The 27,291-nt window shown below is 40.1% G+C and overlaps 1 protein-coding gene across 1 annotated transcript in view; it reads right to left on the bottom strand.

Moving 5' to 3' along the window:
- Positions 1–25,906, bottom strand: part of myo5aa (myosin VAa) — a 113,285-nt gene extending 87,379 nt beyond the window's left edge. Inside the window, exon 1 of the mRNA XM_088333517.1 lies at positions 25,660–25,906. Coding sequence (XP_088189643.1) covers positions 25,660–25,686 — 27 coding nt within the window. The 5' untranslated portion in view covers positions 25,687–25,906. The remainder of the gene's footprint in view (positions 1–25,659) is intronic.
- Positions 25,907–27,291: the final 1,385 nt, after the last annotated feature.

Below are 27,291 nucleotides of genomic sequence, written 5' to 3'. Positions count from 1 at the left end.
ATATGCTTGTTCCATTATGTTCTTTTTTTCCCGATTCTTCAAACTGAAAATGACATCAACAATCGGATTTTTTTATTGCATAACTTCAATTTAAATCAAAGAAATGAAACATTAAAATTGTAATGATGTCAAACTTGAGAAGGTATCCTACAATACAGGACTTAAGTCATGTTTATTTGTGAAGCCCTTAATCACAAGGAGTCTCAAAGGGCTGCACAGACCACAGATTATTGCAAACCACAGACTATTATGACATCCTCTGATCTAAAACCTACATGAGGGTAAGAAAAACTCAAAAACCTCAACTTAAGGAAAATGAAGAAACCTTGATAAGGAAGTAATCCCCCTTCCAGGATGACCAGGCTGCAATGGAATTAAACTTTTTCATTTTGATAGTAGGCTGATATAGCTAATATAGATACACAGAGCACGTGCATACATTATAACTGGAGTGCAACTGTAATTTTGTTGTAGAATTACAACGCTACTAAAGGTGCTTCTGAATATCAGGCTTATATATGCCCCTTAAGTTTTCTAGATCCAGACAAATTTGTTTCTTAGTCATTATTTTGGGTTGCCGACACCTGCCATAGACAAAATGGATATGTAGTGTCTCGGCTAAATTTTTGTTCGCAAGCCCTTAAGATTACAAAAAATGAAGGCTTTTCTGCTTCCACAGGTTCGTGTACACCTCTATAATTTTTTTGAATCATCTGGCTATTTTTCAACCCTTTTAGTTGGTCAATGCGAGTATATAGAGTAATCGAGGATTGTAATCAGATAGTTACTTTCAGAATAACGCGCTACTTTCGGGTTTTGGTAATCCAGGGGTAATAGAATTACTTTTTTCAAAGTAACTAGTAAAAGTAATAAATTACTCTTTCAGTAATGCCCCCAACACTGGTTGCTAGTGCATATATATATATATATATATATATATATATATACATATACATACATACAGGGTTGGGTATGGTTTCTTTAACCTGATTACTTTTAATTACTTTTGGATTACTCCTATACCAAATATGCTATTCATATTTAGTTTCTTTTGTCTTTTATTAGAATATTTGGTATTGGAGTAATCCAAAAGTAATTGAAAGTAATCAAGTTAAAGTAACCCTACCCAACCCTGTGTATATATATATATATATATATATATACCACAGCCATATCCCCTTAGTGGGAGGTGGCTAGAGTCATTTCTGACTCTTTTTGGGAGATTGATTCAGAGGAGGGGATTCCCAGCCCCCTCGCTCAACCCAACTGAGGTGTTGGGAGTCATTAGGTGACCAAACCCCCCCAATTCCAACCCCTAATGCTGAACTTCAAGCAGGGAGGCAACGGGTACCAATGTTTAAGTCTTAGGTATGACTCGGCCGAGGCTTGAACCAAAACCTCCCAGTCTCGGGGCGGGCGCCATACCCCCAAGGCCACCGAGCTGGTTGCTAGTATCACCAGAGGCAAATAAAACATCCTCAGAATGTCTTGGTCCCAGCTACAGCATTTTGCTGCTTCGTTTTCTTGCTTGCCTGCAGGGAGCAACGCAGCAGCCACCCTAACAACCAACAGGGGTTGGGCTGCAAAGGAAGGATAAATGGTCGGGTGAGGGGGAAGAGTGCTAAAAATAGAAGCGGCAAGTTTCGAGCAAAATCGCACCTCCTGGAGACATCGATGCTGCATTAGGGGCACGTGACTCCAGGCTTGTTATCACCCTCACACAATTTCACAGTTTTGAGTCAGCCGGCGTCAAGCCCAATCAGGAGTAATTAAGCATCACTGATATATACAGCGTATCTAGACTCTGTGGAGGAATGAGAGGTAAGGCTAGGTTGGAATCAATGTTCCCTCTAAGCTGCGTGTGTGCGCGCAATTGCGCATTACCCAAAGCTTTTCCGCGCACAAGAAAATCTGGCCAGCTCACAAAAATCAGGGCTCGAAATTGCTAATTAAGAAGCGAATTAAGTCAAAGTTACAGTGGATGAAAGTAAAAATACACGGGTTTCCCTGACGCGGTGTTCTAAATGTGGTATTTTGATGTCAATGTCGAAGTAGAACGAAGTTGAGTAAAGTCAGTAGAGTTTTTCGAGAACCGGCTTCTTCGGCTCGGCTCACTAAAAAGAACCGGCTCCTACGGGTCCCGAGCGGCTCTTCAGGTTGTTTTTGCTTCTTTAATCCCTACACCACCAAATATTATGTAAAATTGTGCACAAAATGACTTAAAAGAAGGTGGGGGGAGTAGAAAAAAAAAGAAAAAAATACCACAATGAAATAGAGAAAAAAGAAGGAAAAATTCAGAAAAAACCCAGAAAAAAGAAAAGAAAGAAATAAAGGAAAAAAAGTAAATAGAGAACAAAAAGAAAAAAGTAACACCTAGGAAAAAATAAACAGTGAGATTTTTTTAAAGGAATTAAAAAAAAATAGAAAAAAAAAGGGAAAAAGAAGAAAAAGTTTGTGTTGCATTCAAATAATTTACCAAGTCAATCTTGTTGCCAACATTGTACTTCCACTAAAGAATGTGATTAAATACAGTTGTGTATCGTGCAACCGACTAAATAAGCCCCCAATAATGTTATGTTAAAAGTATTATGCGACAAAAGATACCAGGAAAAAAAAGAAATGGAAATCTTGTGAAAGAATTGTTGTGAAAACAAATGACATCTGTAGGCCGTACAACCAATAATCCATTAGTCAATTCATTCAAAAGTGAAAAACAAATTTGCATTGCCGGAAACTCAGCAAAATGTAACGTGATGTCAAGTTTTGGACCTGTTTGATAATGACTTAGTTGCCACACTTGGGATTGCCGTTGCTCACTGTCGTTTCAAGCGTTGCTCACCGACTTTGTGTGAACGCTCAGACCCGTGGAAAATTACAGGGAGCATTGGTTGGAATACGCTGAGATATATTTTATACTTTTCAAGGACAAAAGGAAGGAGAGAATACTGTGGCCTGGATGGATGGCTTGTGTGTATCGGGTGGCAGACAACACGGACGTCACAAATCATTGGCGTAGCGAAACGAGCATATGGCTCAGTTCAACTCTACTGAATATCACTGTATACTCAACATGGGGGTACTTGGTATCTGAATATCGTATTTTCTGGGCTATAAATCGCAGTTTTTTTCATAGTTTGGCCAGGGTGCGTCTTATACTTTGATGAGATGCTTCCCGCACCATTAAGGAACGTTTCGGGCAGGCAAGATACAAGCCGGTTGGCTGTCAATGTAAAAAAAAAAGAATGGTTCCCACACCAACCGCACTTGCGACTGGACAAAAGAGGGGGAGGCAGCCAAGATTCACACCGATCAGCCTGCACCCCTTGACTTGAGATATTAAAGCCAATTCATGTCATAGCATATTTCATACTGTACTGTGAGCAGACACCCGCTCTGCGTTCCTCTACATCTTGCTAAGGGATTATATCCTGCTCGTTCTTCATGCCGAAGTGTCTGTCTCTCTCTCTCTCTCTCCCTCCCTCCCTCGGTCTCCCTCTCGCTCATCTGTCTCCCTCTCTCTCACTCTCTCACTCGGTCTCTCTCTCTGTCTCTCACTCGGTCTCTCTCTCTGTCTCTCTCTCTGTCTCTCTCTCTGTCTCTCTCTCGGTCTCTCTCTCAGCCTCTCTCACTCGGTCTCTCTCTCTCTCTCACTCGGTCTCTCTCTCAGTCTCTCTCACTCGGTCTCTCTCTCAGTCTCTCTCACTCGGTCTCTCTCTCTCTCTCTCAATCTCTCACTAGGTCTCTGTCTCTCACTCTCTCACTCGGTCTCTCTCTCTCTCTCTCTCAATCTCTCACTCGGTCTCTCTCTCTCACTCTCTCACTTGGTCTCACTCTCTCTCTCTCTAACTCGGTCTCTCTCTCAGCCTCTCTCACTAGGTCTATCTCGGCCTCTCTCACTCGGTCTCTGTCTCTCTCTGTCTCTCTCTCACTCCCTCACTTGATCTCTCTCTCACTCGGTCTCTCTCTCTCACTCGTTCTCTCTCGGCCTCTCTCTCTCTTTCTTAGTCTGCTTTAATAAAGGCTGCCCTAAAAAAGAAAAATGTGACACTACTTGGCATATTTCCACTTTTTACAAGTGGTTCTGGCCCCCATTAACCATGAAAACCTAGGGATCTTTGTCATTCTAAAATGCCAGAGGACAGAAAAAAAATAAGGGAAAAAACTGGTAGCCACATGTAACCTTTTCCTTTATTTCCCTTTATGTTGGTGATCCTGAGTGATATGAAATATTCCAATGAACGTGCATCTCTGAAGGCCACCAAACACAAAAACCTTACCGTGTGCATGCTGTACCCTTCAAGGCAAAAGGGAAGATAGCACGATGCTAATCCTGGTTTTAACTGAGATGAAGGATCGAGAGCTGATTAGGCTATCACAGGATTTACACCGACTAATCTTATTTCACCCAACCACACTACCTTTTAATTACCATCACTTTCACTTCTGCTTACAAACACGTGCCGATGTTTCAGGATGAATTTGAGGTTTACTTCACAACAAAGACAAAAACCTTGTCGCTGGAAAATTCTGGGGCTCAAAATTGAATGATAAATCACTACTTCATTTAATACAGGTTTGTGGGGGATTGGTGGACTTTAGAATAGAGGTACTCATGACCATTCAGATAAATATTTTCGAAATTCCTTTTCCTCAAAAGGATAGTAGATCAACTATAGTAAGTAGTCAACTAGTTAGTCACACAGCAGGTAATGCCAAAAAACAACACTCACATTCAAACCTTTGCATTCTACATACAGTGTTTTTGAAAATATAAGGAAACTGTAGTACCTGGGAAATATATGTATTCTTGGAAGTCGAAAAAGGTGTACCATTTTGCCCCTTTTGTATAGTTAACTCTAGGTCCTTAAGTAAAGGCTAATAAAAGTGTCTGAAACTCATGACAAAAAGTTAGCGGACAGCAGGGCCAGCCAAAAAGTTGCCCGCCCCATTTTTCACAACTTTAAACACAATGAGACGACTCATCGCAAAAAAAAAAACATTATCGCAAAGTATTAAGGATTGATAATCAGAATATATAACAGTTTAAAATTAAGTTTATTGTAAATCTACTTATAACATTCATTGCATGTATATGACATTGCTGTTTCCCATCTGCCATCCGTATGTGCCTGTATTTACTCATCTTCATTCATGCAATGTTTGCTACAACCCACATGAACTCCTCTTTCCACAATGCTTTTAATGTAAGTTTACGTTTTGTAACGTCATAAATTTTGTTAGCTTCTCTTGAATCTTTCTTCTGAGGCTGAGGTTTTGGCTTGATTTCTAACCACTTATCCATTATTCTTGTGTTTTGTGAAGTTGTCGGCCACCCAGGCAGAAATGTTTTGTAAGTTGTACGCCCGACGTAAAAGATGCACAATGCTAATAAACTCAAGTTGGCTAATTGAGATGGAGAAAATATTTAATAAGAAATATTCCGACAAAAATTGTCGATACTTTTTAAAATACCATTTAGACTATTTTATAAACGATTCTTAAAATTGTTATTGCTTGTTTTTCTTATCGAATTACATATTTCGTCATTTCTCCAAATCGAAAAATTAAATACAGCAATTTGACAGTCAAGAAAGACAACCAAATTAATCTAAAGGATATTTAAGATGAGGAAAATGATCTGCAAACTCCATTTTTTTGCAATGGAGTGTTATCATTGGATATGGGTTTCACACAATCAAACAACACACTTATTCCATCCGATTGAAAATCAAAGCTCTTCCAATCACCTTAAGAATGGCAAGTTCGCTTGAGTCTCCAGACACCTGCTGAGTCAAGTCCATTGCCCTGAACCTCTTTTTCTTGGGAAGCTCTTGAAAAAAAAACTCCCTGGAATTGAATCATATCAACGCATGCTTTGTTTCTCTTCATTCCAGATCGAGGTTTGCAAGTCACATGCGTCAGAGGAGCTGTGACTATGCATAAAAGAAGGCTTGAATCTGTGGGGTGTGGCATCAAACCTGAGTCTTTAACACGTCTGTGCAAAGTCATGGGCCGATTAAGTTAATGGACTTCGCCTTGCTAATGCTAAGCACTGAACCTTTCACTCTTCATCAGGCTGACATGCGATAACTCCTCTGCACTGTGCACATTGATTAACTACCGTCCATCCATTATTTGCACCGCTTATCTTCAGTAGGGTCTCAGGGGTGCTGGAGCCCATCCCGGCTGTTTTTGTGCAGTGGGCAGGGGACAACCTGAACTGGTTGCCAGCCCGTCACAGGGCACGCAGGGACAGACAACTCACTCGCTCACACACCTAGGGACAATTTGGACCGGCCAATTAACCTGACATGCATGTCTTGGGAATGTGGGTTATGGTTAGGCCGGTTAGGGTTAGGGTTAGGCTGGTTAGGAAAACCGGAATGCCCGGAGGAAACCCTCACAAGTACGGGGAGAACGTGCAAACTCAGCAGGAAGGTTTGAATTGATTAAATTATTATTTTATCAAGCATGATTCTGATGATCGTGTGTTGGTAACTAAATTAATTTACATATTATTTTATTTACGAGCAAAACCTTGCTTTAATATTGATTATTTCTAGCGTACAGGGAGTGCAGTTTGCTGTATTTTACAGAAACGTGGCTCACGTCTAGCATCCAGAACGCTAACGTGGAGCTATCCGGCTTCAGCGCTATTAGGGCAGACAGAGACACAAAAGCCTGCGGGAAGCGGAAAGGAGGTGGACTCGCTATCTACGTGAACACAAAGTGGTGTAACCCTGGGCACAAAGACGTCAAACTTTTGGCCTAGCGTGTGACATCATCCACTCCACTGTCATTCTGTGTTAAGTTTAAACTTTACTAGAAACTCAAAACAAGGAGAGAAGATATCAATAGATTTTCAAATTGCAAGGTTAAACAGGGATATGAGCCTTCAGATAAGATCCTGTTCCCTGATTGTATCTATTATTTAATAATCTTTTTATTACTCAAGAATAAATCCAATTTACAGGCTCAAGTGTCTGTTTAACAAATGAAAGTACTGCTCTTTGAAAGAAACGTTTGCAAATAACTTCAGTACTGTCAAATTATAATTTTGAAAATAGTTTTGTCGTTTTATTGCCTAACTTTATGAATTAAGGACATGATCTACCTCAAATTACATGCTTCTTTCCCGCTATCATGCTGACTTTATGGAATACTGCATTTAAATTCCGGTTCTGTCCTAAAGAATCCATAAACGGTACAGTAACTTTTCATTATTATACGTTTTTAAAAACACGCCAGGAAGCCACTAGGAAGCGCGTGTGGCTCCTGAGCAGGTTTAGTGGGTGGAGAGGTCCCGGTTTATTGGGTATAGAAAGCATCCCTGTTGAGCCAAACAGAATGCAAAACACAATGCACAATGAAACTCTCCAAAGCAGTGAACAAGCGAAAACCGAAGAGCAATAGCCAGGTGTCTCTGTACACCATGTGCACCTTTGATTAGCGCAAGGGGCTATCAGTTGTATATGCTTTTGTAAAATAACATGTTACGTATTACTTTGGTATTGTGTTCCTATTTTATTACTATGTCAATACAAAGTTGAAATCAGAGGTTCAGTCAACCACAAAACATCATGCCTGTCACATTTCCTAGAATTTCACAATCATACATTGTTTTTTTATTAATTATTTCAATTGTTAATTAATAGTTCATTTTTGATTAAAAAAACTTTTTATATATATATATTTTTTTTTTATTATTATTTTTTTTTCTTCAATAACAGCACGTGTTGACAGACAAAAAAAAGCACAAAAGTCCGTTGTAAAATGCTACTTTCAATGTATATACATTGGGTTAACAGGGACATTGACTCTATCAATATGGCCGCCACATAAGCGGGCTAGTTAGCGGGCAGTTTGAATGCGCTAGTATTCTATATATATTTGTGTTGTTGCTAGCCAGGAAATAAATACATATTAATAACATTTTAAACTCAAATTGAAGATTTGTTGGTCTTCACAGCATGGAAATGTCAAGTTATTCATTTATTTGGCCTCCTCGGCTAATCACGGTCGTGCCTACCACTTGAGAGGATTAAAGAGGTATATGGACATGGAACCAAAAAGATTTAGAAACCCTGGCATAAACTACTTAGTCCAGGTCAACGTGTGAATTTGGTGGATTTGGAGGCAGTTTAACGGGCTTAAAAAAATCCCTTTGTACAACAAATCCCAATTTTAGTTTGAAAAAAAAAAAACGGACAAAATGACCTTTTAAGCATATCATCCATTTTTGTACAAAATGATACAATTATTTTACATAGAATGACTAAATGTGTTGGCTTGTTTTGTATATTGTGACCCAATTTTCTGCATTGTTTTTCCTTATAATTTTTTTTTTTAGTTATTTTCAATCCAATTGGCCCATTTTTTTTGAGGGGGGCGTTCTTCCACCTCCTGAAGGACGTTATTTTGTGCAAAATAATAACAGTTAAACTAATGAAAAAAAGTTAGCGGACACCAGGGAAGACAGAAAAGTTGCCTGTCCCATTTTTAACAACTTGAAACACAATAAGACAACTCACCGCAAAAAACCTGATGTTGCAAAGCATTAAGGATTGATAATCAGAATATATATAGCAGAACAACAGTTTAAAATTAAGTTTAATATAAATCTACTTATAACATTCATTGCATGTATATGACATCGCTGTTTTCCATTTGCCATGAGTATGTACCTGTATTTACTCATCTTCATTCATGCAATGTTTGCGTTGCGTCATCTGGTACATGCCACGTGAACTCTTTCCACGATGCTCTTAATGTACGTTTACGTTTTGTAACGTCATAATTTTTGTTAGCTTCTTTTGAATCTTTCTTCTGGGGCTGAGGTTTTGGCTTAATTCCTAACCACTTCTCCATTTTTCTTGTGTTTTCTGTGCGTCTTCTTTGGAAAATGATATGCAAATGCATGACCTTATAACGGTCAGGAAAGTCCGGAAGCACAAAGTTATTCAATACGGTCTTCTGATCGGCTGCCGAGTATGCAAATTGTCAAACGAATAAATAAATGGAATAAAGCAATGTAAAAGATTCAGACGTTATTTCAGACACTGAAAATAACCTGGGAACTTGGATTAAATAAACCCAAGTGCAGAAAATTCCGTCACTGCTTGACCTAAATTGGCTTATTTTTGAATGAACAGTTTTCAGAGTACAAACAGCATCGTGAGAAAATCCCAGAAAGGCGCATCAGTCTTTGGCATGTAATCTAATGACCTAATAGCACAATAGTGCAGATTTTCCACCAATCCAAAATTCTGCGTTTAAGGGAATGGCAGATAAACACCACATCCCGTGCAGTTATTTTTCTACAACCTTAACTCAATGATAAACATGCCACAATTGACAATTCTGACTAATCTCCAGGACGGAATGTGAAAATGCATTCAGTCAGCGCACATATTCGCAATAAAGTCGACAAAGCGGTTGACTGATGGAGCGTCGTCACATGATCGACTCATGTGAGAAGCTGCTGTTTTTCTGCTAGGCATGACGCCGATGGGCCGGAACCCTCGCTAATGAGTGCTATCAGGGAAGTCTGCTAACTGTACAGCCAAACTGTCCAAAAGACTTTGATCTAGGGGTTAAGACTCCATACTTAATCACATTAAATGGACCAAAGCTGAAGGTGGTAACTTCTTGCCATGTCTTTCCCATATTTATGATTCAAACTGGTCAAAAATTAGACAAAGAAACGTGTGTAAAAGTATGACCACCCATATGTTGCATTCTCAAAAATGACAATTCCAAATAGTGACTAAAAACGAAGCACTGGTGCACCAAACTAAGGGTGTGTCCCCCATATTCTTCAACATGGAGACCACACAATCATCATCTAAATGGTGGAGACCGGTCAATCTCATTTGACAAAAATAAATGACAAAGCCAAAACTTACATCCACAAACATATACTCCAGTTCCCGGTTCATGTTGACAGCGAGCTTCTAGCTCATTCTTCTCTGGATGTCTCCAGCCAGGAAGGTCCAAGTCAGGGACACGTTATGGGACGAAAGCTGGATGGGTTAATTTGGGAGGACGACGCAAAACGCTCCGGAAGACTTTCTGGTCCTGTGACGCCCTGAATGGGGCTCCCGGCTGTCCGTCACACACACCGTCCTCCTTCCTGGATCACATGAGAATCCAGCCAGGGAGAAAACAAGGCTTTCCCACAAAGCAGCCACAGCCTACAGACAAGATGTAGTCTCAGCCTGCTCTCTCGGAGTTTATTATTATGGCAAATTCAGTTTTTTTTGTGCCCTAAAATGTTATAGGAAGACAATGAATGTGTCTTTTTAAAAAAGATTTCATTTTAATATTTTCCATTATTTGGCTATTATTTTAATTACGTATCTTCCAGACTATAAGTCGCAGTCTTTCCTTTCATAGTTAGGCCGGGGGTGCGACTTATACTCCGGTTAGACCTATACTTTATGATATCATTGGGTTTTAAATTTTTATCACCTGTACTGTATATCACTTCACATGATATCTTCACATTAAACCGCAAGAGGGCGCTCTGGGCCTGTGTTGATCATTTTAACCTTGACTGTGACATAAAAGGAAGCCTGCACGCATCGTCTACCTCCGGGACCTACCGGGAGTTGTTTACCGGTAAAAGTGAAACCAGGGATGAAGATTTGATTGGATTTAGTGATTTGGAGTGGAGATGATCCATCTATCTATCTATCTCCCCTGGTCATATCCCTCGAGAAGGTGACCGATAGCAAGACAAACACATCCAAAAAAAGAAAATAAATAAGTAGCAAAAAACACACACAAAATTTGGTGGACCATGGCCAACCCAAATGCCCAAACACCCAAACAAGTTACGCACCTCGGCACCCAAGCCGGTCATGCTTTCGTCCCTCCAAATGAAACGGGACACAAGAAAGTGGCCATGTCACTCGGGTCAGGGTGACACAACACACTCTTCTGTTCAACAGCAGGGCCCGACAGCTTTCACTGGTTTAACCCTGCCGCATCATACGGGTGCCCTGCCCATCCCTTGGAACGCGTCCAAACATCCTACTATCCTTTCACAACACCTCTCCACTCATTCCAATCACCAACAAGAGCTCTAATCGTAATTGTCCAGACGAGGGGTCGCCAACCTTTTTGAAGCTGAGAGCTAATTTTTTGACACTGTTCTGAGGTCATGAGATCGAACCTCCTATGTGGAGTTTTCATGTTCTCCCAGTGCTTGCGTGGGTGTCCTCCGGGCACTCCGGTTTGCTCCCACATTCCAAAAACGTGCATGTTAGGTTTATTGGCCGGTCCAATTTGTCCCAAGTGAGTTGTCTGTCTGTGTGTCTGCAATTGGCTGGACACCAGTTCAGGGTGTCCCCTGCACACTGTCTGAATATAGCTGGGATGGGCTCCAGCACCCCCGCGACCCTACTGTGGATAAGCAGTGCAGATAATGGATGGATGTGCAGGGGTCTCCTGCAAAAAATATGAAATTAATAATTACTAGGGCTGGGAATCGAATAAAATAAATTAACAAATTAATCTCAGTTTTAAAAAACTAATCGCGATTCACCGAGATTAATTTACTTAATCATAAATCAAATATGCATAGAAAAATAAGATTACATTTCTTTTGCCAAATGGTAGAGGCCTATACCAAGTACAGTAAACATGCATACAGACTGTAATGCCAAAGATAGCTTTCATAACAAAGATATTCAAGAACATTATGTCAACACTGTTAAACTGTAAATTTGCTGCTCATTTGTCGGAAATATTTGTACAAAAAATGCTTATCAAGTAAATGAAACGTGCATAAAACTTGTGGTGTCAAAGACAAGTCTTCCATAAACAAAATAAGTTCCTTATGTTAACATTGTAGAACACCCATTTCTTGCACCAAAGTGATCCAAAGTTGTGTGACAAGGTCCGCTGTCTGACTGTACCACCGCACTGAGGTGCTTAGCTTTTGAGTGATACATCAGGAAAGATGCGCTCCGATTGTAATTAAATTTAGCTTTGCAACGGTCAAAATTCCCATCAGGCAATGTTTTAAAGCGAAAATTTGGTATGGCTTTGGTGTGACATGACTTGAACTGGTTGAGCGGAGTACCAGGTGGATGCAGGGGGAAGGGGGGGGGGTCGGGGGTTGAGACGGTGGAGTTCATTTGAGGGCGGAATTAGCTCAGGAGGTAGAGCGCTCGTCTTGGGATCAAGAGGTCGCAGGTTCGATTCCCGGCTCCTTCGTGTTAGATGTCTAAGTGTCCTTGGGCAAGACACTGTATAAGCAGGCCTTGTATGGCTGACTCCCTATTGGTGTGTGAGTGTGTATGTGAATGGGTAAGTGTGAAGCACATTGTAAAGCACTTTGGGAGGTCTTCACTGACTTGAAAAGCGCTATATAAATGCAGACCATTTACCATTTTCTATTGCTAGCATGCTACGCCGCGTTAGCCTCAGAAAACGAAGGTGACACTTCTTCGTTTGTTGGAACAGCGCGGCTTGACACTCGGGGGCATGCCCAGGGCGGAATTTTAATCGTTACGTTAATATATTTTCACTCGTTGAATTGAAAATTATAACGCAAATCGTTAACCCGACGTTTTCCCAGCCCTACTAATTACTAAATCATTTGGTGCAAATTGTTTTATTATTATTGATAATATACCACCCCAAAAATATCTGAGGAACGGTTTGGGAGCCAAAAAGACTCTTCTCATGAACAGAACTGAAAAGAGCCACTTCTCAAATAAAGAGACGGAATTTCCATGACTAGTCTGATAACCCTAACCAGCCTAACCCTAACCCTAACCAGAGCCTTAACCAGCCTAACCCTAACCTTAACCAACCTAACCCAAACCAGCCTAACCCAAACCTTAACCAGCTTAACCCTTACCTTAACCAGCTTAACCCTAACCTTAACCAGCCTAACCCTAACCAACCTAACCCTAAACAGCCTAACCCTAACTCTAATCAGCCTAACCCTAACCGGCCTAACCCTATCCCTAACCTTAACCAGCCTAACCCTAACCTTAACCAGCTTAACTCTGACCCTAACCAGCCTAACCCTAACCAGCCTAACCCTAACCCTAACCGTAACCAACCTAACCCTAACCAGCCTTACCCTAACCTTAACCAGCCCAACCCTAATCTTAACCTTTACCAGCCTAACCCTAACCAGCCTAACCCTAACCCCCCTCACCCTAACCGGCCTAACCCTGACAACTAAACAACTCAAAATCAAGGACTGGAGCCACCTTCCGTGTCATTTTTAGACACTTAAAAAAGTCTTCATTTGAAAGCATGGTTCATGGAGTCAGAGAAACGGCAATGGAAATCATTTCAAGCATTTTCCGGACCTTAAAAACACAACAATAAAATTCAAGCATTTTCAAGGATTTCAAGCACCTGCACGAACCCCGCATAGTGGTAAATTAAATATTTTGTTTATTAACCCCGAGTTGCATTGTGGCAAAAAATTAAATGGATTTTGTAATGACTTTCCAGCTGTGAGTCATCTTAGTGCAGTGGCGCAATTCTTCTTTCTGCGAGATTATTCTTCCACTGCTTCTCTCCACAATCTTTCACAACATTTTCACTTCTTGTTTTTGGAGCACAAAAATGTAAAACGTGTAAAAATATGGGTTGTTGTTTGTAAAAGGGCGCGCACATATCTTTATGCACATGTCTTGATAGGATGAAACTAAGATTTAGAGGTAAGATCTGGGCAAATAATTTAGCCTGACCCAGGTCCGCAGATATTAATTTGCAGGACTGAGCCCGAAGCGAACCCAAAATTTCATATTTTTAGTGAGGACTCGGGAGGACGAGAGGCAGTTAAGAAAGACTGTCTAAACATTTACAAACGGTATATGTCTGTATTCCGCGAGAGATACATTAACCGACAAGTCGCCATCATTGACCGATTTTTGTAAGAGATGACGGGAAATTTTTAAGGCCGGCCGTCATTTTGATGGGTTGAAAATTGGGTCATAAACCACAGCAGCGGTACGTCCTTAAGAATCCAGTGCGGCACTTTCAAAGAGAGAGCGAGATGCTAAGAACAATGACAGGTGGATAATGAAAAAAAGGCAGCGAGAATACTAGTGATATTGTAGTATGTCTTTAGTATTTTGTGATATAACTGTAGATCAGGGGTGTCAAACTCATTCTGGCTGGGGGCCACATGCTAGAAAAAATAATCTCACGAGGGCCGGACTAGTAAGTTTAAGAGAAAAATAGAAAGGGAAAGAGAGAGAGAGAGATAAAAAGAGAGAGAGAACAAGGCAGACCGAGTAAGAGAAAGGGATAGAGAGAGAAAAAGAGAGAAGGTAAGAGAAACATAAAAAGGGAGAAGGAGTGAAATAGAGAGCCCAATTGAGAGAGAGAGGACACAATGGAGAGAAAGGGAAAAAAAGAACAGGGAAAGAGATAAAGAAAAATTTAAAAAATGAAAACGAAAAAAATAAAAAAGAACGAATGATCAAAAGAATAAGAGAATAGAAAAATACAGAGAGAAAAAAAGTGAAAGAGAAAAAAAAGAAAAAGTGAAAGAGAAAAATCTGATAAATAAATAGAAAGAAGGGAGATAAAGAGAGACAGGGTGAAAAATAAAAGGAGAAAAATGGACAACGGATATAGATAGGAATATATAGAGAAAGAAAGAGGAAAAGAAAGGGAGAGAGAGAGAAAAAAAAGAGGGATATAAAGAAATACTACTACAGTTGCTTTGCGAGTGGTGCCTGGTTTGGGTGACATCAAGTGAACATTTTTAAAACTGCACGTCATCTTTGTCTTACACTTCTCTCAGTATCGTCTCACGGGCCGGATTAAAACCCTTGGTGGGCCTGATCCGGCCCACAGGCCGCCTGTTTGACACCAGTGCTGTAGATGCATCTTTGTATTATTTCCATCATATAAATTCTGAATTTGTCTTTTTTATCATAGTATTACTGTAGTCATATTTTTGTGGTATTTCTATACAAGTATTTTGTAGTATTCCATAAAAGTATTTTGTAGTATTCCTTCAGTAATAATTATTTCCCTATTTTGAAGCACTAAATTTGATATTTAGATTTGTAGTAGTTTTGTACTATTTTTTGTATTTTTAGTATCTTTGTCTTAGATTCACAAAGGGACAATATTGGCACCCAAACTTATTTTTATTTTAGAAGTACTTGTTATTAAATTTTGACCATTTTCTTTTGAAAAAGCCTGAAGGGCTGCATGTGGCCCGCAGGCCATTGTTTGCCCACCTTTGCTTTAGATTGTGTAACTTCTATTCCCATGTTTAGTAAATCGCTATACTTTTTCTTTAAAAAATGTCGAATTACAGCAACAATTAACTACTCATTGGATCATCTCAATGATTGGATCCCTTATGTGGATAGTTTGAGATATTCGATATTTTATGCACAGACAACAATTTAGAATTATAGTTCATGTGACGGTTGCCATGGCGCCCACTTGGCCCCGCCCATGTGGCGCCAGCCGCAGCTTGTTGACGGATTGGTTCCCTGTCAGTATTTAAACTCTGTCCTGTCAGTCCCCTTTTGTCGGTCCGTCTGCGAATCTCTGGTTTTATGCGGCAAGCCCTTTTTCCGCATGTCCCGTTTTTGCTCCTATGTCTCCTGCTACGATCTGTTTTGATCTTGACTACGTCTGCTCTCCCGTCCTAAATTACGACCCGTTTTGATCTTGACCACGTCTGTTCTCCTGTCCCGAATAACGATCAGTTTTTGATCTCTACCACGTCTACTCTCCTCTCCTGGCTTTCGACCTGTTTCCGTTCCCGACAACGCCATCGCTTGCCACGGAAGTGCCACTTCCGCTTTCAAAGCGACCTGCTCCCCGCGACCAGCGATTACCGGATTGTGTGTGCAATCCTTTCCCTTCTTCCCAATAAATCTTGTGAGAAACGTTATTCGAGTGGGTCCTGTCTCCGTTCTGGTCTTGACAAGTTCATACGATTTGCTTCAAGTTTAAATTCATATTTTTTTTTTTACCATTTTCTCTATGTTCCCAGTTGTCGGACTAATCACAGCTTTCTTATAATCATGATACGGAATTTCTATATGACAGGTGTGCAGAATGAAGTGTCAGATGTCCTTCACGGTTTTAAATCAAACACCCCCTCTCACATAAATTAGCGGGTAAAGGTGCAGTGTGTGAGGGAGATTCATACATACAGAAGGAGCCAAGTGTATTCTGCCCTGTGATGGTAAGAGTAAACCACAGAGCGGCGTTTGACATCAGAAACACACACGCTATTGAAAAGCCCCGCAAAACACTCTAGGCTGTGTTTGTAGCTCCATTAATGCAGCCATTTAGCTGCTTTTTTTAACATCCAAGAAGCCGCAGCAGGCAACTGAGTGAGCAGGAGTACAAAGTGCCTGTATAAAACGTATATTCTCAAATATGTTTATGGCTAAAAATAGCAAAAAAAACACTAACGCTGAGCAAAGCCAGAGGATTTTGACAAATGGATTTTGTAGGGGCATCCCCCATGGTTATGTCTCGGGTCCCTTCCTCCTGTTATAATAAAAGAATAGTTTTTGCTCCTTGTGGATAACTTACCAAATAGTTTAAACAGTAGAAGAATATACAAAGAACAACATTCAAATAATAAATAGTGACATGTATGGTAAAGGCGTTCTCCTAGCAGGTCTTGTTAAATTGTCTGACATCTTGCTATATCTATCCACAATACAAACAGAATTGTGAGTATTTTATAAACAAAATGATGACATTACTATCATTCTGGTACTGTTAAAACAGGGGTCAGGAACCTTTTCAACTCAAGAGTCATGAAAGCAAAATATATAGATTTTTTTTTACCTACAGCATATATTTCAAGACTAAATTCAACAAAACCACCAAACCCAGTCTCCAGACAAAAGCGAAGTCTTCAGCGCATTTAATTTCACTGTGTTACGTTTGATGATTTGATAAAATCTATGCAATATAATAATGCCAGAGCCTGTGTCTCATATCAAAAAAATTAGCACTTTAAAGTTGTCTCTATCCCACAGTTAATTAAGATCAGAGAGGCTCATTTTAAACATCAGTTTAGTTGTAAATAATGATTTTAAATTTTAAATGATTTTAAAAATGTCACAAAATACTGCAAACAAGAAGGGTACAGCTGTATCTAAGAGAGTGCACTTTGTGTGTAGGGATCCACCCAACTCTACTGCTCATCGAATCAAACTGCTCTGGATGCTTGACAGGTGTTTTTGAGTGTTTATAGTTTGTTCTGTGGGTTCTTGTCATAAAGTGCCTAAACAGTGAAAACAGATTGTTGAATGAGCTTCCATATAATAGATACCTTGGACATGGGCAGCCAAAACAGGGCAAAGTTTTTTTTTTATAAAAACTTCACAACTTACTGCAAATGAGAAGGATCACCGATGTATTTACCTTCAGCTATGACTAGGTTCACACTGCAGGGAAATCCATTTTTTTGCACGGACACAACCTGTATCCGTCTGAACGGCACAAATCCGATTTTTTTTTTTGCACACCAGACTCACACTCAGGCCACATTCATGTGGTCCGAAAGAGCCATAAAAGCAAAAAAAAAAATTAAAAACAATTTTGAAAGAGCCCCACCATATAATTTAAGAATAAATTCAACAAAACCACCTGTCCAGATAAAAGCTAATTCTTCAGCACATTCTATTTACCTGTGTGTGAAATGATTGATGATTTGATCAAATTTATGAAATAATAATAATGCCAGAGCCTTTGTCTGTCATCAATATAAAAATATACTACTTAAAACTTGTCTCCCACCCAGTTACCCAAGAGTGTTGAAGCTCATTTTGATCGTCATTTTTGTCCTAAAAATGGTTTCAAAACAAGGTGCAAGCAAAGTTCTATGTAAAAATGCCACAAAATACAGCAAAAGATAAGGATATCTTCTTATTTACCTTCTGTGCAGACTGCAGTGAGTGAGAGACAGAAAGAGAAGGGAGTACCTTGCGTTGTGTGCAGAGATCTGCCCACCTCTACTGCTCGCCCAATCATATGCTCTGAGTGGTTTGCTGGCGTTTTTATTTTCTTATGGTTTGATCAGTGGGTTTTCATCATAAAGTAACTCAACAGTGAAAATATATAGTTTAATGAGCTTCCATTTAAGGGGTTCTTAGCAACCTGCTGCTAAGACTTCAGGAGGACTAGACCTCACCCGGAACCTACTATCCTAACCTAACCTAACTATCAAAGGAGAATGTGTAGAGTTTGTCCAGACCTACAAATACCTGGGTGTGCAGCTGGACAATAAACTGGACTGGACTGCCAACACAGAAGCTCTGTGCAGGAAAGGACAAAGCTGACTGAACTTCCTCAGAAGGCTGGCGTCCTTCAACATCTGCAAATGTTCTAAGAGACTGTTGTGGCAAGTGCCCTCTTCTATGCGGCAGCGAGTTTGGGAAGCAGTGCTAAGAAGAAGGATGCCTCTCGTCTTAATAAACTGCTGAGGAAGGCGGGCTCTGTTGTGGGCACAGAGCTGAACAGCCTGACAACTGTATCTGAGAGTCGGGCACTGAACAAGCTGCGGTCAATCATGGACAATTCATCACATCCAATACACAGCATCATCACCAAATGGAAGAGCAGCTTCAGCGACAGACTTCTGTCACAGTCTTGTTCCACGGACAGACTGAGATCATTTCTTCCTCATGCCATGAGGCTCTTAACTCCACCCGAAGAAGTAAAAGCCCACATTAAAACCCCACCCCCACATTTGCATATTACCCTATTTTTATTACAGTGTGTATTTTTCGTAGCACTATTTAAATACTCTATAGCAAAAGGTTTTATTGGGTATTTTTGTATTCTATATTTTTATTTGATTGTTTTATTTTTCAACATAAGGATACTGCTGGAAGTGTAAATTTCCCTTCGGGGATGAATAAAGTATTTATCTATCTATCTATCTAAAACAGGGTATGTCGCTGTGACATGAGAATGTGCCCTACATATACTGGACTAAACCTCGGCCCTCAACGGTGATGCTCTGGCTCGCATGTTCTAAAATCAGGATGTAATTACTTAACTTTGGAACACCACAGAGAAATGTGCAATAGGTAGTTACATTTTATCTCCCAGCCAGATGTACACATGAAAAGAGCCATAGGTACCCGACCCCTGGGCTATTGGCTAGTAAGCTTACCAGCAACAAAACATGACAAGTGCAGTGTTCATTTTAGCTGTGAAAAGTGATGGGTCCCGGGGACTCGCATGCTCAAAAATCTATGGGTCCCAACAGAGATCTATGGGTCCCCAAAATTTAGTGTTATCCAGGTTGAAATTGGAAATCGGTGACAAACATATAATATAAATCTATATATTCATTCAGTTTTAATCATCAAATTATTAAATCATTTTCTGCATCAAATTATTGTTGGTAACATACCGATTAAAGGGATCACCACAAACCTGTCTTTTTTCATTTTCTCCTTTTATACTTTCTTTTTTTCTTAACTTCTTTATACAACATAATTCGTAATATCAATCATCAAAGCAAGTGAGCCGTTTGAGAGCCGGCTGTCTTTAATGAGTTGAGCCGAAAAAGCCGGTTCTTTAAAAAGAGACAGACATCCTTTCACTACACAACTCGAACGCGTTTGACTTGATTGATTTGCCATTTCGTCATAGTCGGTGTATACCGGCTGGTACCCATAATTGCCAAATTTGCGTTTTTCCGTACAGATTTTCTTGTACGTCGTACACGTCTTAAAATACATAATAAACGTACATTGTACGGCAAAAACGTACAGGTTGACAGGTATGAATTTCTCCGCCGTTTGTTTGTGCCGGAAGTATTGCCGTTGTTATCACTTTCTGCATTATCTTTTGACTGACACTGAAGAAATAACCAAATTTGTGTTGATTTTCACCTAATACTAACTGTTTTTTCGGAGGCATACTTAACCTTCGCTCGACGACAAGCACCACAACAATGACGAAGCAACGAGATCTCGTTTGCCGAGATCGACGTGCAGACGAAATCTCGAACCGCGAGACCAAAACAACAATGGCGGATCTGCCTGACGAAAAGTTTGGCGTGCGGTACATCTTTGTTAAAAAAAAGTAATCGGCTAATAATGACAATTTTGTGTCAAAAAAGTTGCGTCCCGGGGACGCACGTTGATTTGACACTATGCGTCCCCAGCAAAAATGATGCGACTAGAACGCAGGGACGCGGGCAAACCAGAACACTGCAAGTGCCGCCAACAAAGCAGGGGGATGGGTGACTAAAACACTTTACGCACTCATATTATTGTGCAAACACACACACACAGAGAAAGACAAGCGACCTTGGATCTCCTCCATAAGGCATCATCCCTCTCTCTCTCTCTCTCTCTCCACTTAGTCAACATCCACAATAGACAGCATCAGCAGCATCATGTGAGTGCTAACACAACAAGGATGCTCAAGTGTCCGGATGTGACGCTTGATAGCATCATCCCGCCAAAATCCTAATAAATGTGCACATGCTATACATGTCGCTGACATGACCTTATCAAAGACTTGGTTTGCACAAATCGCAGGAAGCTCAAATTGCTACAAGACAAAGGCAGTTTCGCTCTTAGGCAGCTGTACAATGACACCAGCTGTCGAAGAAGGGGGATGGTAGACGCATTCTGCCACACACATTCCTACCAATTGGTTCAGACATTAAAAAATAAATACAATAACGTATAGTACAGTATATAATAGAAATAATACTGGATCAAATATAAAGTATAGGAAAAATATGTATGAAAATGAGGGGAAAACAAAATTGGGGGAAATGTGATGGGAAATACTATATGAGAATATAAAAAGAATCTCATTAATACAATTCAAACACATGAAGGATGAAAAATAATATTGTTTGTGAAAATATACAAGTCAAGTTATGTTTATTTGTATAGCCCTTAATCACAACGAGTCTCAAAGGGCTGCACGGACCACATATATTGCAAACCACAGACTATTATGACACCATTCCCTGATCTAAAACATACATGAGGGCAGGGAAAAACTCAAAAACCCCAAGTCAAGTCAAGCTATGTTTATTTGTAACACCCTTAATCACAAAGAGTCTCAAAGGGCTGCACAGACCACAGTTTATTCCAAACCACAGACTATTGTTACACCATCCCCTGATCTAAAACCTACACGAGGGCAAGGAAAAACTCAAAAACTTCAAGTCAAGTCAAGCTACGTTTATTTGTAACGCCCTTCATTACAAAGAGTCTCAAAGGGCTGCACAAACCACAGATTATTTCAAACAACAAACTATTATGACACCATCCCCTGATCTAAAACCTACATGAGGGCAAGGAAAAACTCAAAAACCTCAACATGAAGAAAATCTGTTCAAAAATAAGAAAATAAAGATCGGTAGAAAGAAAATGTAATGTGAATACCCACAAGACAAGTGAAGGTATATTTCAATTGGGGGAAAAGATTACAGGGAAAATAAAACTTAACAAATTGGACAGTACTGGATTGTAGAATACATAGATATTAGGAGTAAAGAGCAACATAATAAAACCCCAAAAGATCAATACAATTAAAGTACTTTGAAATGATAACACATTTATATGACAAAGACAAATATTGATCAAAAAGTATAAATTATCTTTAGGACCCATAAAGTAGTTCCGGTTGGCACTGCTGTCTAATGCGAACAAAAACAAGTGCTACAGCAAGCAACAGAGCGAAAAACAAACATGGTGGCGACTTAAAGGGATTCCCAATTTCTAAAACATACAAAGTGTGACAAAATAGTCCACGTTTTTTGCATAATATCTATAAACCGTAAATTTCTATAAGCCGCGACTTTAGTTACCTATCAAAACGTCCACTTTATGTGGTATGTACTGTTTATCAAATAAGCATGTCAATGCCTGCATCGACCAGCTGGCAGAGATGGGAAGCTGCGTCATTGCTGTCAAGAATTATTTGGATAATTTTACAGGCTCACGGTTTTGTTGCTGTTATGGACTTTTTGGGACTATTTTAAAAGCTTGAGGCGTCGTTGCTGTAATGCACTTTCTGGAAAAATGTCAACATTTTACCTATTAATTTATTTTATTGATGTTCACTATGTTTTTTGTGCTGTTACCAAATGCTAAATCTACTGTATTGCAGCCTGGTCATCCTGGAAGGGGGATTACCACTTGTGAGGCCCCTTCTCAAGGTTTATTATTTTCCTCGTGCTGAGGTTTTGAGTTTTTCCTCACTTGCATGTTGGTTTAAGATCAGGGGATGATGTCATTGTAACCTGAGACATTTTATGATTTAGGGCGTCACAAATAAAGGTGACTTGACTTAACTAGAACCTGTGTAATCCTCTGCGAGAATTTAAAAAGGTCTGCTGCTCTCCCATATCTTATCCTTCTTATTCAACCCAAGCACCCCCCAAAATTTTAGTATTTTTTAAACTCTCTTTTCTTTCATAAAGGAGAGGTAGGTTGGAATATGATGAAAAAGGCAAAATAAAAAAAATCACAAAGTAAAACAAAACAAAAATGTGAACAATGCAGCGTGAGAAATACTCCACAGCCTTGAGATTGCTCTGTCCATTTGATTCCTAGCAAGGCTCCTGGCCTCCCTCCCTGGCCCTCTTTGGCTCAGCTAATGTCTATTGCAGCATAGTGGCGGAGTCTGTGGAGGCTCCGGTGTATTACGCTGAGAGTATGTTATACAGGGGTTGTGTTGAAGAACAATCTTACCACTGAGTGTAATGTAATGTTCACAAATGGGATGTGACACTATTGAACAGTTGAATGATCCTAAATTACTTGAAAGGAAATTAAGGGCTAACCACTCTACATCCCTGTGGTTTGCAATAATCTGTGGTCTGTGCAGACCTTTGAGACTCATTGAGATTAAGGGCTATACAAATAAATATGACTTGACTTGACACGAAAAAATAAAAAATAAACAAGCCAGACAATCTGGGTTCTCAGCACCCTTAAAGCTCTGATCCTAAAATCCCCCGATTTAGGCCTTATGTAGTCAACGATTCATTGTTTCCAATTCCGCCTTGCTGATTTGTTCTCAACATTCATTTTGTGTCCGGGATAAATGTCATATGCATAATAGAGACCTGTTTTCAGGCGGGTCGATTATCGGCGCTACTATTTTGGAATTTGACGGCTAACGGCATCAGCAATTTTAAATATTCGACAGACCGATTATGAAGTCTCAGATGCAGCTGAGGCTCTCTCCCATGCTCCTACTCCTCCCATTCTTCTACCTACTCTCCTCGCTACTAACCCCCTGCCTTCTGACTGGGGCACTGAAGCAGAAAACATAACATTAGAGCGGCAGCTCAGCTAACTTGTTACGATATTCCTGTGTTTGTCATAGAAAAGTGTGTTTGCGATTAAGAGATTGCGTAAATGTTTTCGGGAAGCACGTTCAGGTGCAGACTGATATATTAGCTTTTATCATAACATTAGTTCATCAATGAATTGAGGCGGGGCATAAACAGCATGTGGAACGCTGAGTGATTAGCGGTTAACATAATATTAATTCATCAATAAGCAGCACGGCGGCCGGGTGGGTAGCGAGCAGCCCCACAGTGCGGAGGTCCAGGATTCAAACCCAGCTACCGCAGCCTTCCCGTGCAGGGTTTGCATGTTCTCCTCGTGCCTACGGGCACTCCGTTTTTCTCCCACATTCCAAAAACATGCATGCCAGGTTAATTCACCAGTCCAAATTGTTCCTAGGTGTGAATAAGCGTGAAAATTGTAGTCTGTCTCCATGTGCCTGCGACTAGCATGCAACCAGTTCAGGGTGTCCCCTGCTCACTGCCCGAAGATTGCTTGTGATGGGCTCCAGCTCCCCCGTGACCCTAGTGAGGATAAGCTGCGCAGAAAATGGAAGGATGGATGGAAGGATAGGAACCACACTTTTAAAGCTTGGTTGAAACTTCGATGCACTTTTTGTTTTAAGTTAATTTAAGCCATGTTGGTTGTATTGACATTAATATTTATTTTTACTTATTTATTGTTAAAAAACAGGGAGTTATTTTTAAGTTTATTATGTAAATTTATTTGAGCTACTGCTGGGACTTATTTTGTTTCCTGCACTGTAAAGTTATTGGTTTAAGTAAAAGGTTAGTCGTGTTAGCAGTGTTGAAAGTCAAATTTGTTCACTGTAAAAGGATTCAGAGAGCTATTAAAGTTTTATTTAAATTTATAACATGTATCCTTCGTTGGGAAGCACGGCTAGCGCGTGTGCGGCACAGTTCTGAGGTCATGAGATCGAACCTCCTGTGCGGAGTTTGCATGTTCTCCCCAAGCTCGCGTGTGTTTCCCCCGAGCACTCCTGTTTCCTCCCACATTCCAAAAACATGCATGTCAGGTTAATTGGCCGGTCCAAATTGTCCCAAGGTGTGAAAGAGCGAGCGAATTGTCTGTCCCAGTTTAGGGTGTCCTGCCCACTGCCCGAAGATAGCTGGGATGGGCTCCAGCACTCCCGCGACCCTACTGAGGATAAGCGGTGCAGATAATGGATGGATATCCTTAGTTTCCTTTTGCATTATTAACACTTTCTTACACCAATTTTTTAAGCTTTCACAGCAAACGAATATTGGCTGTAAATATCGGTGATCAGCCGCCTCTTCATACTAATATTTGGTATCGGTCATGGGCACCACGGCGGCGCAGTGGTTAGCGCGTGTGCGGCATGATATCAAACCTCCTGTGTGGAGATTGCATGTTCTCAGTGTGCTTGCGTGGGTTTCCTCCAGGCACTTCCTCCCACATTCCAAAAACATGCATGTCAGGTTAATTGGCTGATCCAAATTGCCCCTAGGTGTGAACGAGTGAGCGAATTGTCTGTCCCTGTGTGCCCCGCGACTGGCTGGCAACCGGTTCAGGGTGTCCCTTGCCCACTGCCCGAAGATAGCTGGGATGGGCTCCAGCACCCCCGCGACCCTACTGAGGATAAGCGGTGCAGATAATGGATGGATGGATGGATGGACATCCTTAGTTTCCTTTTGCATTATTAACATTTTCTAACGCCAAATTTTTAAGCTTTCACAGCAAACGAATATCGGCTGCAAATATCGGTGATCAGCCTCCTCTTAATACTAATTTTTGCCATCGGTCATGAAAACACCATATCAATCGATCCTTAATGCATCCATCCATGCAATGACATGCTAGATGCTACAATCTCTCAGGCCTCTTTCTCGCATTCCCAATTCAAAATCACGCTCATGTGCAAGGATGGAGGCATTAAACTATCTGAGCATCATCTCGTGGACTGAACACACCCTGTTTTCAAAAAAACACCACTCGATTTATGACATTAGATCCAATATGAGGATGTCAACAGAAAATTGTGCCTGCGCTCTTATAAAAAAAACTACACGTCGGGCACCGCCTTTGCATCACCCATCCCACAAAACAACTTCAAAGCGTAGACATTTTCAAGGGTAAAAGAGATCAAAAATATAGACACTGCAGGGGTGGGAAGGATTTCGGATGAGAAAATAAGATACATCAACCTTCGCCTAGCAACCGATGTCAGCACAAAATAACCGCGCGACTTAAGCTAGCCATTTTCATTCATTTTGGCAGCAATGGAAGCATCTTTTTAGGGAAGGTGTGAGGAAGCTGTAATAACAAAAAGACGAGCGGACAGGTTAGCTTTCCCCTCGTCTTCGCTTACCTTTGTGTACAGCTCCGACGCTGCCATGACAGCCGCTATGAGCTCACGCCAATCAGAGCTAAAAGTCGGCCGTCTGTCCTCACTCCACGGGACTCGTCGTACGTTCTCATGAGGCGGACGACGTCGTCGTTTTGGGGTGGTTTCAAACACGATATGTCGCCATACTGGGTGTGATAAAAGATGAAAAGAAAGGGCGAGCGAGACTACTGAGGGTCAGCTGTATCACTTTGCATTCTGGGTATGATGGATGAAATGAATCAGCTCTCCTTCCCCGCCTCCCCAAAAAGGCAAAGGAGGTGACGTGTTATTGCGAAATAGCGACACGGTGTGGTGGCGGGTTGAATTACAAAAAGAAACAGTGGGACCTCGGTTATCGCGGTTAATGGGGAGCAAAACCACCCGCGATAAGTGAAAATCCGCGAAATAATGGCGCACCTTAAAAAGAAAATTAAAATTTTATCATTATTAGTATTATTATTTTTATATTTATTATTATTTTTAGTCCCGGTTAGTTGGGACCAAAACCACCCGCGAAAAGTGAAAATCTGCAAAGTAGCGACGCCCCTTCAAAAATGCTTAAAAAAATTTTTTTTTTCTTTTTAAAAATTATTTTATTTTATTATTATTACTTTTTAGACCTGCAAAGCTCTGAACCCGCGAACGTGGAACCACGAAGTAGCGACGCCCCTTCAAAAATATTTAAAAAATAAAAACATTTTTAAAATATTTTTTTTTATTATTTTTTTAGGCCCGCGAAGCTCTGAATCTGTGAACGTCGAAGCGCGAAGTAGCGAGGTCCCACTGTATATAAATATTTTGAAGATTATTTCTCCATTTTTATGAAACAAATAAGGTAAAATATTTGTAAAGGAAGACAGAATATACATAAAGTGAGCTGCATATTATATTGATTTTATTTTTGCGGTGCATGTATCAAAATATGAATTAATCATAAAAAACGAGCTTTGAAATCATTTTTTAAAATTACTTTAAAAAAAACATTTTTATAACCTTCATAAACGCAATTCAAAAGTGAATTATTTGTTGTTTTTTTAACCGCAAAATGTGAGGTTGTTAATTACAAGTAATTAAAATATAATAATAATAAAAATCCGGTTTTCAAAAAAACATAAGATCGCTGGGATGGGCTCCAGCCCCCCCGCGACCCTAATGAGGATAAGCGGTACGGCTAATGAGATGAGATGAGATGAGATATATATATATATATATATATATATATATATATATATATATATATATTTTTTTTTTTTTTTTTTTCAGGGTTGGGTAGGGTTACTTTAACTGGATTACTTTCAATTACTTTTGGATTACTCGAATACCAAATATGCTAATCAAAGACAAAAGAAACTAAATATGAATAAAATGACTAAATTTTGTGCAGGCTTGGGGAGTAATGGAATACACGGAAAGGCAAAAATGATGTTGGCAAGCTGTTTGGATTTATTTTCATTTTGTTTCTGTCGCATTTTGTGTTAGTTTTGCCGGAGATCAAAGAGATCAAAGCCAGGAGAGAAAGCTTACCACGTGTTGTGAGTCATAATTTTATTCATTTTAGTTTCTATTGTCTTTTACAGTATTAGCATATTTAGTATTGGAGTAATCCAAAAGTAA

This window comes from Urocampus carinirostris, chromosome 4, assembly GCF_059441175.1.
Source record: "Urocampus carinirostris isolate Australia breed hairy pipefish chromosome 4, RoL_Ucar_1.0, whole genome shotgun sequence".
Classification (NCBI taxonomy): Eukaryota; Metazoa; Chordata; class Actinopteri; order Syngnathiformes; family Syngnathidae; genus Urocampus; species Urocampus carinirostris.
This window is presented reverse-complemented; position numbering and strand designations above follow the sequence as displayed.